Here is an 18,278-nt window from a genome sequence, read left to right as displayed (position 1 = left end):
CATTTACCCTGCTGGCAGCAGACAGCTCAGAGCCCTCACAAACCCTCAGAGAGGAGCAGATGCACAGAATTCAGTACAAAACCCAACACTGGGATCAGATCAGAGAGGGGAGCGCAGACACACTGCTAGATCGGTGCTGCAGGCTCTGCAGGGACGCAAACAATGAGAATGACAAACGACAAGCCCTTTAACTTTCCAAATGTCCTGAGTAGAGAGAATTGTTTATTTAACAACGTAAAATGCATATATAGGAAACTTCTCTAGGAGCTGGTGGCCTGCACTCAGCATCACACAGATAAAAATATACGACTTTCAACACAGATCTAAATACCTTCACATTTTAAAAATCAGAATTCTCTACACAAGTTTTAAGCTGACAGTTCAAGTTCTCAGTTTTCATATATAGCTTTAACTCGTATTAAACACATTTATTTACAACGCGGACAGAGTAAGGGGCTATTAAGGCCATTTTCTCATTGTGAAACACTGCAAAATACATACATAGTATAACCTAATATAGGCAAAGGTTCGAAAAGTCACTTTCTTGGTTTAACGTAATTAAGTATGGGTTTCGGGGGTGAATAGACAGCCTGTCGTAGCACCAAACCCCGCTGCTGGGACACGTGCCCCGCCTTCACATCTAGCAGGGCTGCTGCTGAGGCTCTGGGCAAGAGCCGGGGGCCGGGCCCAGGTCAGATGAAAGGGCACCTTGCCAGCCTCTCCATGCCATCTCCAAATTCATCACACGGTCCAGAGTCAACAGCTATACCCAGAAAGGGTCACACCCCAGGGCCAGCAGCTGAGGTGTCCACACCGAGGGCCAAAGCACAGTCCTCCGGGGAGCCCCACCCCTTCACCTCCGGTGCCTGCTATGCCCAGGGTGGTCCCGCTCATAGCGATGGCCTGTTCGCTCGTAAGACCGGGAACGCTCCCGTCGCTGGTCTCTATAGTAATGACTTTTTTTCTTGTATTTTCCAGAAGTATCTGCCCGCTCCCGTGAGCAGCTCCGAGAGCGGGAGGAGCTCCGGCTCCGGGACTTGTGTGGCTTCTGGGCAGAGTACTTGCAGTCCTTGGATCTCCGGTAGCTCCGCACCTTGGAGCCTTTGTAGGGGGCGCCCCGGTGGGCCTGTCGTGGTGGGGAGTCACTCCGGCTCCGTGAGCGGCTCTGTGACTTGGATCCACCAGATGTGGAGCCACTGTCACTTTTCCTGTGAAGGAGACCACCAGGCAGGTGACAACCCATCCCGACCATCTCAGGGTCAGGAGCAACTGTCCCCAAGGCGAGGCCACACCACGTCCCAGGAAACATCCTGGTGCCTGCTTCAGCCCCATGCACCCAAGCAGCACACACCTTCTCTTAGGGGACGCGGAACGTGACGGGGACCTTGAGTAGCTCTGCTCGTGACTCCCGCTCCGACTTCGACTCCCCTGCCCTTTGGGCAAGCTGAGAATAGGGCAGAGAACAGTTGAGACTTCAAGTCTCTCTAGCCAACCCCAGTGCCATCTGGGCACGTGGATACTCACCCATTCACTGGACTGTCCGCCTTGGTTTTCTTCACACCCTCCACTTTCCTCTTGGCGTTCTTCACAGAGAGTGGGGAAGGCTTGTTTCCTTTGCCTTCTTTGGGGGATTCCACTAGAATCAATCACAAGAAGTTACAACCCAACAACTGCTCTGGTGAGAAACGGGAAAGCTGAGCAAGGTGAGGCCACTCCCCAAGGGACTGCTGCTGCCAACTCTGACTTCTGGTTCCAGATTCAGCCCAGTTCAGGACCTCCAGATGCAGGCCTCTGGGACTGGGGACAGGCATCATGCTTAACTCTACGATCTAACAACAGGATCTACTCCTCCAGATTTATGAGACTTTCATCAAGGCAAACTACCTGGGTGGGCTGGGTAAGGAGAGCCATTTCAGGAGCCTGTCCATACCCCTTACTAATGAAAACACAAGAACGGACTTCATAGGAGCCCCTGCCTCACTTCAAAGATTATCTCCTGCTTGCTGAGGACTCTGGAGCCCTCAGGAGCGCAAAGACTAGCTGCAGATGTGATCCGAGAGAACTCAGGATGAGAGGGCCACCCCTGGGAGGAGACGCTTACCAGGCTTGGGGGCAGGGGAGAACCGCGATGCACTGTCCTGCACCTGGGTGCTGCCGGGCAGCAGGCCCTTGGCTTGTGCCTTCGCCTCGTCGAGGGCGTGCCTGCGCTTCTCCACTTCACTCTCCAGGTGAGTCAGATCAACCTAGAAAAGCCAGAGTGCATGATTCAGACCAGATGCTTCCAGTCAAACACAGGTACACACATTACACGAAAAGACACAGAACCTTTTTCCGAGTATACAGCTGTAGGATTTTTAAGCAGATTTCTTGAATTTCTTCTTCAGTTGCTCCAAACAAAAGAAACCAATGGGGACGATTGGGTAAAGGGATCTGTAAACACAGAGGCCGTCACCATTAACCATTCTTCATAACCAACAAGATTCTCAGGGCAATAAAAACAAGCCTGATGGTCACCAACAAGTAGGCTTTTTATTGACACCAGTGAACATAACTTGAAGCATAGTACACAGTTTACTGAGGTTGGTGACTCCCCAGGTGGCCCCACACTGACCTCCAGCGTCCGGGCAGCGAGATAGATGCAGGCACAGGCGATGCTCTCAGGCTGGAACCTCACAAAAACATCTGTGCGAAGGCTGTCGTTCATGTAGTTCCTAAAAACCAAACACAGGAAGAACTGAAACCGGTGGGGCACACACATGACACCCGTCTGCACTGTCGAGGTAAAGTCACTACTCCACTAACTAGACTACAGCCAGGACTTAAGAGCTAGACAGTCCTGTGATTCTCACAAGTTCATGGAGAAACATCCCAACTGCTTTTTCTGAATACAGGATAGGAAGATAGGGAAACTACTGAAAAAAATCTTTTAAAGCTGGCTGAATGTCAGAGTACATGTTGCTATGAAAGAGAACCAACTTTAACTTTACTTTTCCCTCTCAACCTTTGGCCTGCTCTCATGCAAAACACAGTGCCTCAGAAAGATGTCTACTGTGGCAGTTCAACATATTTGATTAAGAAAATTTAAATGCTCAAAATCCATAGTGCAGAGAAACATGCAAACTCAAATGAACGGGCTGAGCACAAAGCCTGCGAGGGCCTTTCTGAGACAAGTCGTCCTCTTGCGCTCCTTTTCCGGGAAGAGGTACTCGTGACGTGGCTTCTTCCACACGGGAGTCCACTTGACAAGGGGGAAAAACTCCCTTGGGTACATGGGAACGTCATGCAGAGGGCTCAGTGCCCAAAGGGAAATCCTCTTCTCAGGTTTATCAAAGAACTGTTTCCAAATTGTCCCATTTCAATAAGGAGTCTTAAAATGAACATTCATAAAATCAGATAAAAGCAACAAAATACTACAAGTTTCATCACAATCAGTACATTAAAAAAAAATATATTAGAAGATATAAAAATACAAAACATTTGCATTTCTTAAAAGGTTAGAATTCTAATGTTGGCTACATTTTCAGCAATTTCATTTAGCTATGTTTCTCTAAGATTTAAAAGACCAAAAATCAAACCTCACATTAATTTTTATCAATATTGCAAAAACACAAGAAAACAGAAAATATTGCAGAGATTCATTGCACAAGAGAACAGCTGAACAGTTCATACATTCATTGCTTCTAACATACCCCAATGATAGCAGGCTACACCCACGGGGGCAGCCAAGTCATGCTGGGACCTAACTGATGCACCCCCCCACCCTGGTTATCTCTGCCCCAAATCCTGGAGAAGGTGACTTACAAACCCATGGAGAGCTTTCTCAGTGATAAATTCTACATCTGCCCACTAGGAGCACCTGGCTCTTAAGATCTTGCTCCAGGTACCCAGAGGGGACCAAAAGAACCTTGTGTGATGGAGCCAAGGCCATATGTCCCGAGAGTTGCAAGTAAACAGTTCAAACATTTAATAAACACAACCATCAGTAACTATTTCGTTCTAATAAAAAAACATTTAGTACTCAGTTATATTATTAAACCATTAACTTTTATGTCCTTAAAAAAAAGTCCTCAAAACATATATTTAAAGTTACTATTTTTAAAATTTTACAATATAAACAGTGTCCATGGAATGATTTAAAGATGCACACCTTTTACAAAAATGTGTCAACCCTTAGCTGCTGAAAAGAGCAACTTCAGGACTTCCAGAAATAAATAACACCACCCCACACTACAGTCTCAACTCCCACCAGCCAGTTTTCACAGTATCCCCTAGTTTGCTTTTTTTAAGAGAAAGGTACTGCATCTTTATTGCACAGGTAGAGCAGTTTCAAATGGACAAAATTTAAGTCAAGACAGTTATCAACTCTAATCAATACAATTACCAAGCACGACAGAGGATTAACAAGAAGCACAACCGTCAGAGAACCACAGCAGCAGTGGGCCAGCACTAGACTATCGTGCGCATACCACCATCTAGAGCCAGCCTTCGGTGGAGAGCCTGCACGGGGTTGGCTGAGGACGGCCGCTGTCCCCGCACCGAAGCGCTTGGACAGGAGAGGAGAAGTCTTAGTCACTTACCCTCAGAGGCTACCCTTTGATTGAAAGAGTACAGAAAAGAAAAGTCAAAATAGGTTCTCCATTAGCACAGCACAGCACCAGACAATTCAGGCAGCAAAAACATGACCCTTACAGACCTAACTCTGTGGGAAAGCACCCAGCACTGAACTGTTACTTCAGGCTTCATTTCTAGTATATTAGCACATTGTTAAAATCAGTCCCCAAATTGTAGGAAGGCCTTACACCCCCTCTTCCTCCCATACGATTTGCTTAATTGAGGCAGTAAGAAGCAAGTTCACATTAGATATGAAACCACCAAGTCCACACTGCCAGCTGTGGGAAAGATCCTGACGTGCCTAGTCAACAGCCCCCAAAGGGAAGCCCGCTGACTGTTCTCCTGGGGGGTGGGGGGGATGGGTCACCTTACCGTTCCACCAGTGCCTGATATTTTGGGAATCTGGTTGGAATTTACATGGCAGGAACACTGGGCACTTGGACAACTCCAGCCCACAAGCAAGTCATGGGACCGACTACCCACTGCCCAGGTGTCTCAAATCAACATACTCCTGCACTGCCCTGGCTGGTCTCATATAACAAGGAAGGTCAACTCACCATGAAGTCTGGACCAGGTGTTGGTTACGCTCACACTCTAACACCTGAAGGTACATAACGATTATCTGGAAGATACGGGTCAGGCAGTTATTACCGAGAACCTTGAGAACCCAGAATTCAGATTTTGAGGGCGTCCATGCAGCAAACAAGAGCCTCGTGCTAGATCCCAGGGTTGGCTCCTGTCACACGCCCGGTGCACAGTTCAGCTGGAGGGGAGTTTTTGCTGACGTGCCTGCTCCCTGCTTTAGAGCCAGGCACCAGGGAAACACAGGAGGGCCTAGCTGCACTGAGCTTCTTGCGGCCAGGACTCAGGCTCATTCTCATCTTCAACACATTCTCCGCCAGTGAGAGTAGCCTGCCTGGAACATTTCTGTACCCCAGCCGCTAACTTATACAAAGCATGGCGTGAGAATACTTTCAGCAAATGAAGAAAAAGCTCTTAAATCTATGGTGAATTATTTAACAAGATTCTGAGATAATGCCAGAAAGTCACACAAGTGAGAAAGAAGCTATGAGGAAACCCCCAATAAAAAGGGGAGAGAGAGAGATAAAACAGCACTCTGCATTTGAGGGGAACATGGAAGATATGTGTGCTATCATATGCTCAACTGATACATGCTGCAAAACTCTCCTCCTTCACTTCCAAATAAACGGTTCAGAATTCTTCCAATCCCCCCATAAAAGAAAATAAAGTTATTACTTAAGCAGCTTTAGAAAATCAGCTGTTGAGAAAGAAACAGTAAACTGACAGATTTCATTCTTAAAAGTTCTTATCACTATTTCTAAAAGCTCAAACTAAAAAGAGATAACTTCCACCTTTAAAAAATATAGTAGTAAAATTAACATAATATGAGCAGGCTGACGACAAAACAGTTATCTTTCAGAGTACAGGTATAAACTGGAAAACCAAATCAGGGACACATTTAATCCTTTGGAGTTCCCAATCTGGGTAGGAATACAGCAGTCACTTTGGTGGGCCCACGTGGCAGCTGGGCCTCACACCCACCTTGTGAGGGTGCTTCACGTGGACGCAGAAACCCAGCTCCTTGAGAACTCGCCTTTCCGCCTTTATAATTTGATTCTTTAAGTTAACGTAATCTTGATCCAAGAGTAGAGGCACAGGTTTTCTACAAAAACAAAACACACAGTCTGCATAAGAGTCAAACAAAACAGAGTCTATCAAATCCCACAGTTACCTCCAGTAACAATCTACCATACACACAACACAGATGGAGTCAGGAAGTTCACTTCCTTTAACTTACAAAGTCTTCCTCAAACCCCATGCTAACCTACTTATGCCTCTTCAAAATAACCCCCTCCCTGTTTTCCTTACAGATGATAAACGTGGACTGAAGAGAGGAGGGTCTCACCATCTCATTGCACAAGGACTGCACGTCCTTTGTTGGGCTCAAGACATAAGCAGATGTGCTGTGGATGAATGGAAATCCAAAGAACCCACAGAAGCACGATGCTTAAACAGCCAAAACTGTGTTTCACAAAAGACCTCCATTACCTGGAACATTGGAAAGCCTGGGCCAAGGATGCTTCTAAATACCCTACAATACACATGAAAGTCCCCACAACAAAGCCTCATCCAGCCCAAAATGTAAACAGTGCTGAGATTGAGAACCAGCTCCAGAGCATCCAGGCTGACCAAACAGCCTGGTGAGCAACCAGGAAACCGATGTCAGCCAGACAACCGATGTTAGCCAGACAACAGCCACAGTCCCCTTCCTGCTGACAATGGTTCCTTCACTAATTAACAGAATCTGAAGGGTACCTCCCAGCTGTCAGGTCTCCTTCTGGGCACAAGTGTAAAACCTCACACCCTAAATTTCGTCCCCAAAACTAGTGTAACTGAATAACTGCGAAAACACGGAGGCAGATGTCTATGACAGCGCTGATGGACTCACTTTTTCTCTCGCAGATGTCTAAGGCGATGAAACACGTTGATAACATCCCGTATTCGCCTTGGAGCCTCTTCTATCTTGGAGGCCAGGTGAACACAGGCCATTGACACGTGCTGAAATGTAAGCAACGGGACAGAGATTCCTTCTAAGGACCAGTCTGCAACAGCTGAAGAACGGCGGTTAAGAGCAGAGGAGATACACCGGGAGAAAAAGGCCACTTGGGAGAGACCCCTCTACAGCACAGGTGGCTTCCCAACACACCCCACCCCAAATACACCGAGCATTACAATTGCCAAGGCCAGCACGCCTTCCTCTGAGAGACCGGCAACACCACAAACCCAGGTCTCCTGTCAGCACGTTTCTGTGGGGAGGAAAGACGGGGAGGAAGTCTCACCTCCATGGAATGCTTCACAAAGGACTTGGTGTAGAAGAACCGCTGGAACAACACCTGCCCGGTAGCCATGGCCACCTGCACAAGAGAAAGATTCCATCCTTTTCAATTGCCCACTTCATGGGTCTCGAATTAAACCACTGGGTTTCGCGAAACTCCTGATAAAGAACCAGAAGCTGAAACGTTTTTTGCATCCACAAAAGTTCTTTGCATCCCGCTGCCTCGCCTCGTTTATCACCTCTGGTGGGCTGCAGCAGGGGCTCTCCGGCCTTGGGTATGCGCTGGGCCCGGGTCCCGAGTGGGGACACGAACGGGGTGGGGGCTGGGTTGTCGGTGAAAATAAGGAAAATGATCTGAGCCGGGTACCCGACGTCAGTAAGGAGTGGGGTTGGGATCCGGGTAGGGGGTCATTGCTGGGCCCGGATTCCGGGCAGGGACACGAAGCGAGCTACGGGTCCGATTCCGGCCTCGCCGCCAACAAAGGGCCTGGCAGCCTTCCCGGAGCGGGCGCGGCGGTTACCTCGGCCCGAGGCTCGCGGCAGCTCCCTCACCTGCGGCAGGCGTAGCAGGATGCCGGCCGCCTGGATGAGCTCGCAGCCCACCACGCGGAGGTCGGTTTCCGTGTCGGTGTCGAGGCCACTCGACATGGACGGCGTGAAGCGGAGCTTGTCGTCGGGCAGAAGGCAGTTCTCCAGAGTGATGAGCACCCCGGAGTACAGCCGGTCCCCGATCAGCACCCCTTGTGACCCGGTGGCTGTGCCTCCGGAGCCCGGCGTGCCAGTCGCTACCGCGGGGGCCGTCGACCCTGAAGCCCCCGTCCCGGCCGCCGCCGCCATTTTGTGCCGCCGACTCCCTCTCTGGCTCCTTCCCGGCAGGGCGGCTCCTCGCGACGCTCTACGACCGCGACCGCCCCGCCCCGCCGCGTGCCATTGGTTCGACTGGCGGGCGGTTCGGGGTTCCCTTGCCCCGATTGGCTCTGCTGCCTGTCCGTCAGCGGCGCGACCGACGCCGCAACTCGGCGCGGGTTGGGGAAAGGGCTCGTTACCCAGTAGGCCCTGCGGCGCCCTGGAGATACCGTCATCTCGATCCCGACCCGGAAGTAGTAATCGCAGTGGCCAGCTCCCGGCGACTTTCCGAGTCTAACCGTTCGGGGTTGTCTGTAGGGTCCGCGCAGAGACCCGGGAGCTCGCGAAGTTTCCACCGCAGCCCCAGGCTTCTTAGGGGTCAGGCGGGTGCCAAGGGAATCTGAAGGGGCCCGCGGGCAGCCCCTGGTAAGTAGAGCCAGGCGAGACGCCGCTTGCCGCGAAGGCCCGCGGGGCGGGGGCGGGAGGCAGGTCTCCTTTTGAGTCTTTCGGGCGGGTGGTCCAGGACTTGAGTGGAGCTGTCAGACGTCTCCGAGGCCTTCGACCTTAAAGGATGGGCGCAAGCGTGTTAAGTTTTCCCAGCCCGCGCCCAGCAGCAACGAGATGCTGTTTCCCCAGTTAATTTGTGGCTGCCGGCACGGTGTTTACTGAGTAGAGGTTTTGGAGTACAGGTATTAACGCCAGACTCTCGAAGATCCCGCCTTCAGAATTGAGTCTAGAAAGGAGAGAGATGGTAGCTGGAAACGTTTAATTCGATGTTTTACAAAGCACAGCAACTGCAAAGAGGCATGAAGCATGAGTTCCCCCAAGGTTGGCAGAAGAGCTAGGCTGCGATGCGGAGGTAGGAGGGCGCGGGCAGCACGGGAAGGGCTTGGACTCTTGTCTTAACAACAGTGGGGAGCCATCCAGGGGTTTGACCCTCCATTTTCTCATTGGTTGGACCAGGCGCTCTCAGGATTAGTGACTGCCAGCTTCTGGTGGGCGGTGAGGGTGGGGGTGCGGGAATGTGTGCCAGGAACAGCCCACAGTTGTCTGCCACTTCCCCACCTTCCTTTATCAAGATGAACAAAGAGAAAGCAGCTCTTCCGTAACAGTGCCTGTTACACAGAACTTCGTCCACACGCCAGAGAGCTCCCTGTATCCTCCACCCCGTTGTCTTTCAACAAGAGCCGTTTACTGACGAGGTATGGAGTCCGGCAACTGCATACAGTGTGGCAGAACAGGACTTAGCTCTCTGCCTTCCAGTGCTTAGTCTAGTGGCCATCACTGGATATAACGAGGGCTAGAGGCTTCCTCTTAGGAAGCCAGTGCAGTAATTGCAGCTGGAAGATACTTGCCACATGAGGATGGAGGGAAGTGGGCAGACTGTAAAGGTTGCCAGGCAGTCAGTGGCCAGGATTTGATTGGCCCCTTATTGAGTTGGAGGTGGGTGTGTCTGAGGAAGGAGTGATTTCCAGGGGTTGGCTGACAAAGGATGGTGTTGCACAGGACCTAGTGTGGGAATTTTGAGGTGAAGGCAGGTAAGCGTAGGAGTCCACACACAGCAACTACTATAGTGGGCCTGAAGAGCTCTCTTAGAGCAGAGGGTGTGAGGGTGAGGTCAGAGTCCTGGAGGGTAGTGAGCCCGAGGTGGGAAGAGAGTGTATGTCACCCAGGGCTGATAGTGTCCCTAGGTTGGGGGACTAGGAGATGGTTTTGGTGAGAGCTGTCAGGGAGTGGTGGGGCTGATCAGAGACCCAGTTACAGGAGGCCAAAGCTAGAGGGCTCAACAGATGAGGCTCCCACAGAGGACCAGTGGAAGGCCCCATCACTGAGCAGGAGGGGAGACACCTCTGCGTGGCTGTGGTCAGAAGAGGTGGACAGGGCTGACCTGTGAAGCAGCCTCCATCAGCAGAGATTTCTGATTTGATTCTGGAACTAATGAAGTCAAGTATTTGGGTGAGGAACCAGAAGCCTTACATTAAGGCTCCCCAGGTGACCTGTGGAGGCTAAAGTGAGTCAGGGATCAGGAGAACCACCCTGCCTGCTGCCACTGCTGGTCTACAGTGAGGGAAACCTGCTGCTGCTCAGTGGCTGAAGAGTTGGGCCAGGAGTCCCTACTGGAAACCAAAATGGGGTGGGGCGGGCACTAGCAAGGCCAGTGTAAGACCTGGTGCACACTCTACAGCCTTCAGGAGAATCTAAGGTTCCCAGGGGAAGCCTCGCCCTGGTAGCATCAACACCCAGTCAGGGCCCACCCAAGGCATTTGTTGATACCGAAGAACTTAAACACCACAGAAACTTTATTTACACAATCCATGTGAGATTTCTGAACCTGTGCCAATGAGGCAAGACAAGTCCTTTTCTCTCAGGCTTGTAACTGACATGTAAATTAACACAAATGCAAGTCAAACCTACACACTGTTGACAAATAACTTGTAGTCCCTATTTTAGTATTATCATCACGGGGATGCTCAAAGGGCCGTTGGTATCAGCATCCCCCTCAGTGGTGCTGTGCCACCCTGGAAAAAATTCCTTCAGGCTCCTTCCCATCCCCCAAGGCAGCAACAAATCCTTCTTCTCGCCTTCTTTTGGACAAAGCAGCCAAAGATTTAAAAGTCTTTGGTTCATAGATGGCTAGATCTGCAAGTACTTTCCTGTTGAGCTCCACCTGGCACTGGGAAGAAAATCATAGTTAAATATTTTAGCATTTCAGTGAAACATAAAATGACTTGAGTGCAGCTAATCACTCTGTGATTTCAGTCACCAATACATACTGCTTGAGCACCAGTGGGGGAGAGGGCATGGTGAGTCTTGTCCAAGTAGGACAAATGAGTAGAAGGGAAGGGCGCAGCTCCCAATACCAGATTCCTGGCCTAAGTTATCCCTGTAAGTCAGGTGGGAAGAGGAAAGTACAATTCCCATTATATAAATGGTGAAAAACGAGACATGGAAAAGGTATGTGAAGCACAGAAGAACAAGGACCAAAACTGTGCATTCTGGGCTTCCCAGGTGGCTCAGTGGTATAAAGAATCTGCCTGCCAGTGCAGAAGACATGGGTTCGATCCCTAATCCGGGGAGATCCCACATGCAGTGGAACAACTAAGCCTGTGTTGGCCTAGTGCCTGTGCCCTATGAAAGAAGCCACAGCAATGAGAAGCCCAAGTGCCACAACTAGAGACTAGACCCTGTTCACCACTACTAGAGAAAGCCCACACGCAGCAACAAAGACCAAGCACAGCCAGAAATAAAACTGGGCATTACTAATTTCCACAAGAGAGCCAAAGTAAGCCACCTGTCTCGTAAGATAATAGAAAACCAATGAACAATGCCTGTGAGTCTGAGGTGCAGGAAAAAAGGGGTGGTCTTGTGACATTAAATGCAGCTGTGCAGGAGTGCCTCCTATTCTACTACAGGACCCCTGTGCACAGTCCCTCTCCTTTCTGAGCCAGTTCCCCATGAGGAAAATGGACGTGCCACACCTACATGTGCCCTGAGGATCTCTGAAGTGCCAGGCCCACCTGCCACAGGAAGAAGCACAGCACCAACTCACCTACTCCCCGGGCTTTTTAAGAAAAAATTTAACTGCATAAGAAAGCAGAGGGGGTAGGGACAGACTTCCTGATGGTCCAGGGTTAAGTCTTCACACTTCCACTGCAGGAGGTTCAGGTTAGCGTTAGGGTTAGGAATTGAACCCTGGTTGAGGGGGGAAGTTCCATATGTCATAGGGTGGAGCCAAAAAAGCAGAGGAAGTGGCATACAGTCTAGATGTGAGTAACTGAGATCTCTGACACTTGCTTACTCTAACATTCCAAATGTCTCGCTCCATTTAATTGTTTCAACTTGATCTGCCAACCTTGTCATAATTTATTCAACATGAAAAATTTGACATTAAACTTCAGAGTTAAAGCCAAGTTTTTCTGCTTTTCATTCTTGATGGGGAAACAGCATGATTTTGTCTTGGTACCACACACCCTATTACTAATTCTGCTACCAGCAGGGCAATGAAAGAGCAAGTGAGGTGAACCCCTCCCCAAGAGTGAAAGCAGTGGGCCCCAATGCCAACTCTTAAGTCCTCTGTAATCTTGGATTTCTCTAATATTAATAAAGACATCCCCCCCCCCCCAAAAAAAAAAAAGAATGAAAACAGTGTTAGTCTGCTAACACTCCACGGTGGAGCCTGCTAGAGCATGAAATCTGGACGGGTTATAAAGACGGTTAATGTCTCGCCAGGACCACATCCTCGACCATACCTTAATCAAATTGAGGATGAATGCTGGGTATTTCAGACCATGTTCCTGGGAGGCAGCTGTAATTCGATTAATCCAGAGCTGAAATGAGGAAACGTCGAAATGTTTTGAGAACCAGCTGTATATCACATCCACACCTCCCAGCAAAGGTTCGGAATTAAAAATTTTTTTCGTAAAAGCAGATACAAAAGTCAGTGTCCTATTCAGGCTGCACTGCAAACAACAATGAGCAAAGCCTGATGCCCTTTGTCCAAATGCCAGCTGTTAAGCTCACATCTCGCACATTCGAGCCAGAATACAAAAATCAGCGAGAGGTGCTGGGGCAGACACCGCTCCGAGTGCAGAAGAATCCACGTGTGGGGATTACGACGGCCACTGAGACGGGTGCTACCAGGCAGGGACGGAGCGCTCTCGGGTGGAAGCTTCAGGGAGGTGAGCAGCCTGGAGGGGAGAAAGCGGGAGCCCCGAGAACGGTCGGGGTGACGTAGACAGTGGCGTCCGCTCCAGGGGCACCGAGGGGTAGGCACTGCAGGAAACTGCGTCGGTAAAGCTGCGAGGGCGGGTGGGTGACGCGGGAGCTCTCAGTGCTCGACAGGCTCTGCGCGCACCGCTGACACCCGCACATAGCGTCCTGCACAGCCGGCCCCCACGGGCTGCGAGCGGACGGGTGCACGGGAGAGTTCGCCGGGTCGGGGCCACCCACGGCAGCAGGGCGCCGCGGGCTCGGGAGGGCGGGGTGAGGCCGAGAGGGCCGCGCTTACCGTCCGCAGGTTCCTTTTCTTCAGACTGCGGGCTCGCGTGCATTGCACGAACGCTCGCGTCACAGCCCTGACGGCCAGCCGGTAGCACCGATTCTTCCTCCCCCGGAAGTGCTGGTTAAGGAAAGGGAGAGGAGGCGGTCGGCGGGGCCCGCGTGCGCCGGGCCGGCCAGGGGAGCGGGGCGCGCGGCACACTCACCCGCGCGTGCTTCAGCACCTCCTGAACCCTCCAGTAGCGGTCGGTGATGCGATTCCGCAGCCAAAGCGGCGCACTGAGGAAGACCATGACGCCCGCACGGGGGTTCACCAAGTCGTGTGTTGCTCTTCCGCCACAACCCTCGAGAGCTTCCGGGTCAACTCCGCCCTCCTCAAGGGAACTTCCAGGTCGTTGCGCGTGCGCTTCGGGCCCGCAGCGCCAACCCGCCTCTGTACGCATGCTCAGGCTCGGGGGCGGGGCGGTGGAGGAAAGGGTTAGGGCCCAGGTGGGACACACCCCCCCTAGATAGACCTTTGTCAGCAAAGTAATGTCTCTGCTTTTTAATGTGCTGTCTAGGTTGGTCAGAACTTTTCTTCCAAGGCACAAATGTCTTTTAATTTCATGGCTGCAGTCACCATCTGCAGTGATTTTGGAACCCAAGAAAATGAACTCTGCCACAGTTTCCATTTTTCCCCATCTATTTGCCATGAAGTAATGGGACCAGATGACATGATCTTTGTTGTCTGAATGTTAAGTTTTAAGTCAGCTTTTTCACTCTCTTCTTTCGCTTTCATCAAGAGGCTCTTTAGTTCCTCTTCTCTTTCTGTCCTAAGGGTGGTGTCATCTGCATATCTGAGGTTATTGATATTTTTCTGGGCAGTCTTTATTCTGGCTTGTGCTTCATCCAGCCCTGCATTTCACATGATGTGCTCTGCATCTCAGTTAAATAGTCAGGGTGACACTATAAGCCTTGATGTACTCCTTTCCCAATTTGGAACCTGTCCATTGTTCCATGTCTGGTTCTAACTTACACAAAAGTTGGAAGACTAGTCCCAGAAACTCCCCAATATGCACTACCCAAATGCACCAATTGTTTACATTTGCTCCATTTTTTAATCACTCTCTCTATAATTGTTTATAAACACATTAGTGGGGTTTTCTTCTGGTTCATTCGAGAGGAAGTTGGAGACAGCTACATACGTCATGGTGCGTTTCCTGAGAACAAGGACATTCTGTTACAAATCACAGCACAATGATTGAAATTAGGAACTTTACCAGTAAAGCAATAATGCTGTCTAGTCCACACTCAGTTCTGTCTAATGTTCTTACCACTTTTTTTCTCTGTCCAGGATCACACTCTGCATTTTCAGTCTTAATCTGGAATAGTTCCTCAACCTTTCTTTGTCTTTCTTGACCTTGGCATTCTTGAAGAGTACAGGCTAGTTATTTTGCAGAGTGCCTTTCAACCAGAGTTTGTGTGATGTTTCCTTGTGATTAGAATCAGGTTACACATTTTCAGCAGAGTACTGCAGAAATTATATTGTGTCCTTGGTATGGGGTATCAGGGCCATGATGGCAGCCTGTCCCAACACAGGTAATGTCAGCTTTGACCACTTGGTTATGGTTGCCAGGTTTACATTTGAACTAATACATAGTTTGTAGGTAAATACTTCATGAGTCATCCCAGGCCTTCCTGTAAGCATGTGCAGAGGCCAGGTAGGAGCACAGAGGTGTACTGTGTCGCGCGTGTGAGAGAGGGAGAATGCAGACTGGTCAGCATCTCGGCCAGCACAACAGTTCTGGAGCAAAGACTGCCTAGCAGGCAAGCCTTGTGTTGGGCAGAGATGGCCAGAGCCCTGCACCTGTGCTGTGCTGACCCAGCATTGGGGCCACTAGGAGAAGTATGCCTTCAGCTTAAATGCTAGCATGGACTTGAAGCTCCACAAGGTGTGTGGGGTGGGGCTTGAATGGATGTGTGAGCAGCCTCTTTGTGGCCAGCAGGCTCTAAGACCACTTGCACTCACTCAGTTGGGTGTCCATCATTTGCCAGGATCCAGGGGATACCCTCAGGATGAATGGCGTCGGCGAGAGAGAGAGAGAGAGAGAGAGAAAGACATGTGAGACCAGCCTTGATAGGGCCAAGTCTGCGAGGGAGAGGGAGAGAGAGAGAGAGAGAGAATGACCAGATGGTGGTGTTTGCAGGGTCTGGCAGAGTGTGGCAATGCTTTATTTTTTAACATAGCTTTTATACCCTAAGTTAGTACCTTTCTAAGGGGAAGATAGTTTAACATTACGTCAGCTTGTCCTTCACAAAACCAGGGTGCTTTCTGCATACTTCTTTGTTTATGAGGGTCTTGTACATTATCTTCTAGTCTTGGTGCCTATTAACATTTTATGCAGGTCAGGTGAATGTAAACCTATTTTCTGTTTCTATGGTGACCTTAACTGAAAGGTAGCAGTCTCATAGGGCAACAGTACAGAGTGGAAGTATAAACTTGTTAGCACAAAAATTAATCCTTCCGCAGAAGTTGTCAGTTGCGTTTATTTAAGAAGTTTACCCCACACAGACTCTGCGGCTTCGTGAGGCAGCTTCTGCCTAGCACTCCTGGCTGACAATTAACAACCATCTCATTGTTACCACACTAGGGTGGTATTTCTCTAGGCTCTTATTTCTCTAGATCTTTAGCTCTATTAACAGTGGTTTCTATAACACAACCTTAGCACATTAAAAGCAAAAACACAGCAAGCAAAATACAGCAAGCAAACGTCAACCCAATAACCACCTTTAGAATAATTTTTCTTATGTTTTCTAATAGGACTTCCTCACTCCTCAAAGGGCTCTATGTCTACTAGGGCCTTTATATGATCAGGTTCTTTATGCTATTTTATGATTAGGGTATTAATATAAACAATCATGCATATTAGTACCAAGGGCATAAATGCATTTGCCAAACAAACTAAAATACCAGCAAAGGAGTTTAAATTAAGACACTCCTTTCACCCTGGATAATCTCATAAAATACCACCACCTGGGAAACTTATTGATTAAAGTTCTAAATTGATTCTTATTTGGGAAAACACAGGGGGAAGGCCTGTGTCACAGAAATTAGGGAGTAATCTATTGAGGCAGGCATCAGAAAGACAGATATCATCTTTAAGGTGAGCGCCGGGGGCAGCTTTTCGAAATCCCTAAAAACCTGATCCACTTTGCCTGTCAGGTTTTCTCCTCATGACCTTGTCATGGGTGGGATCTCGTGAGCTGGCCTTTTCAAAACCCCTGAAAACCTGATCCACCTTGCCTGTCAGGTTTTCTCCCTCATGACCTTGTCATGGGTGGGATCTCGTGTGCCAGCTCCCGGCAATCATTGACTTTGTAACTCTTTCCATATTTATTGGCATTCTCTTTAAAGAAGAGCCTTCCCGGGAGTGGCGGATTACCCTGTGCCTGGCAAAATGGAACTTGAGGCCATGAGCAGATACACCAGCCCCGTGAACCCGGCTGTCTTTCCCCACCTGACCGTGGTGCTGCTGGCCATTGGCATGTTCTTCACCGCCTGGTTCTTCATTTATGAGGTCACGTCCACCAAGTACACCCGGGACATCTACAAAGAGCTCCTCATCTCCCTGGTGGCTTCTCTCTTCATGGGCTTTGGAGTCCTCTTCCTGCTGCTCTGGGTCGGCATCTACATATGAGCTCCCAAGGGTTCCAACCAGGCAGCTTCACTGAATCCCTGCTTTTGTAAATTAATTTTTTTTATTTTACTGTTGCTGGAAGTGTCCCACCTGTTGCTCACAATAAAGGCAGATGTGACAGCTTGAAAAAAAAAGAAAAAGAAGAGCCTTCCCTTGGGGCTCTAGATAGTGTTGGAAGGATGCATCCAGAGGGTGGTGGTCCAGCGACAAGGAAAGTGTTGACTCAACCAGAGGGTCAGCATGTGCCAGACCCAGTATGGGCAAGGTCAGCAAAAGGCCAGAGTGGTGGGAGCAGAGTCAGTGCTGGTCCAGGGCCAGTGAGCAAGTCACCGGCCAGAGGCCAGCAACCAAGGCTGGTGAGGATGTAGGGGCCCTGGAGGTCGAGGAAGGACTCTGATGTCCTGGGTACCACGGACTTCCTCATAGTATGGTGGCCACAGGGCAGGACCAGGCAGCCTGGTCACCTTCTCAGCCCACCCTGGAAGCATCACTTTGGCAGCGCTAGGGCACTGGACTAATCACAAAAGTCCGCTCAAAAGGAGACCCAGACTCCAGCTCTGGATGAGAGGAACAAGGGGATCCCACTGGAAGGAGTGCATTCAACAACCAAGATCGCTGGGGTATCAACGAACACCATACACTATGTTTGGTCTACACTCCATGAGAGGGAGCCCCCTGGGGGATCATGCCATAGGATTATGGCTATTGTTCTGAGAAGAGCTCCCCAGGAGTCACAGGTTAAACCAGAAGATTGGTTTAGGCTGGGGAGGCACAGTTGACTGTTGCTGGCCTGGATGTGGTGGATGCAGTGGGAGAGGTAAGAGTCAGGCTGGGGGTGTGCTCTGAGGTTGAGCCCACAGGCTGTGCTGGAGGTTGGTTGTGGGTCCATCCTGCAGCTTTAAAAACCATCCTGGGACTTCTCTGGTGGTCCAGTGATTAAGACTCCATGCTTCCACTGCAGGGGGCAGAGGTTCCATCCCTGGTCAGGGAACTAAGATGCTATAGATCCTACATGCCACACTTTACAGTTGAAAAAGCACAACCATCCTTACTTTGATGACTCCAGAAATGTCACTCGAGCCCCACCTTTCCCCACATCTCATCTCCTGTGCATCTGCTCTCCCACCCACCCCTCCACCTAGCCCAACCTCTCTAGGAGTCATTTTTATGTCTCCCTTTTCCTGGCCCCCCATGTTCAACCATCAGCAAGTCCAGAGGGCTGTGCCCACAGAATCACCCCGATTCTGCCTGCTTCTCCCACCTCCACTGTTGTGCTGCCACCATTTCAC

The 18,278-nt window shown here is 50.0% G+C and overlaps 2 protein-coding genes and 1 pseudogene across 4 annotated transcripts; 1 reads left to right on the top strand and 2 right to left on the bottom strand.

Moving 5' to 3' along the window:
• Positions 1–186: 186 nt before the first annotated feature.
• Positions 187–8,361, bottom strand: CCNL2 (cyclin L2). Of its 3 annotated transcripts, XM_065935955.1 has the most exons (11): positions 8,021–8,356; positions 7,473–7,547; positions 7,082–7,191; positions 6,175–6,295; positions 5,169–5,233; positions 2,612–2,711; positions 2,326–2,430; positions 2,102–2,243; positions 1,525–1,636; positions 1,352–1,444; positions 187–1,208 (listed from the first exon to the last, which is right to left on the bottom strand). In XM_065935955.1, exons 1-11 carry the CDS (start codon positions 8,303–8,305, stop codon positions 854–856), a joined length of 1,563 nt encoding a protein of 520 aa, XP_065792027.1. In that variant the 5' UTR covers positions 8,306–8,356; the 3' UTR covers positions 187–853. The 3 variants fall into 3 exon arrangements, 2 of the variants coding, with proteins under 2 accessions (XP_065792027.1, XP_065792028.1); XM_065935956.1 differs by lacking the exon at positions 1,352–1,444 and having other exon boundaries at positions 8,021–8,357; XR_010663318.1 differs by lacking the exons at positions 187–1,208; positions 1,352–1,444; positions 1,525–1,636; positions 2,102–2,243 and having other exon boundaries at positions 2,381–2,430; positions 2,612–4,591; positions 8,021–8,361.
• Positions 8,362–10,596: 2,235 nt separating this feature from the next.
• On the bottom strand, positions 10,597–13,677 carry MRPL20 (mitochondrial ribosomal protein L20). Its single transcript, XM_065935957.1, has 4 exons — positions 13,519–13,677; positions 13,323–13,433; positions 12,565–12,642; positions 10,597–10,988 (listed from the first exon to the last, which is right to left on the bottom strand). The coding sequence occupies exons 1-4, from the start codon at positions 13,603–13,605 to the stop codon at positions 10,815–10,817; spliced, it is 450 nt and encodes a 149-aa protein (XP_065792029.1). The 5' UTR covers positions 13,606–13,677; the 3' UTR covers positions 10,597–10,814.
• Positions 13,678–16,706: 3,029 nt separating this feature from the next.
• Positions 16,707–17,122, top strand: LOC136168469 (transmembrane protein 258 pseudogene; annotated as a pseudogene).
• The last annotated feature ends 1,156 nt before the right edge of the window (positions 17,123–18,278 follow it).

Source organism: Muntiacus reevesi, chromosome 5 (genome assembly GCF_963930625.1).
Source record: "Muntiacus reevesi chromosome 5, mMunRee1.1, whole genome shotgun sequence".
In the NCBI taxonomy this organism is placed as follows: Eukaryota; Metazoa; Chordata; class Mammalia; order Artiodactyla; family Cervidae; genus Muntiacus; species Muntiacus reevesi.
The sequence above is the reverse complement of the archived record's forward strand: the minus strand, read 5'-3'. Positions and strand labels throughout refer to the sequence as shown.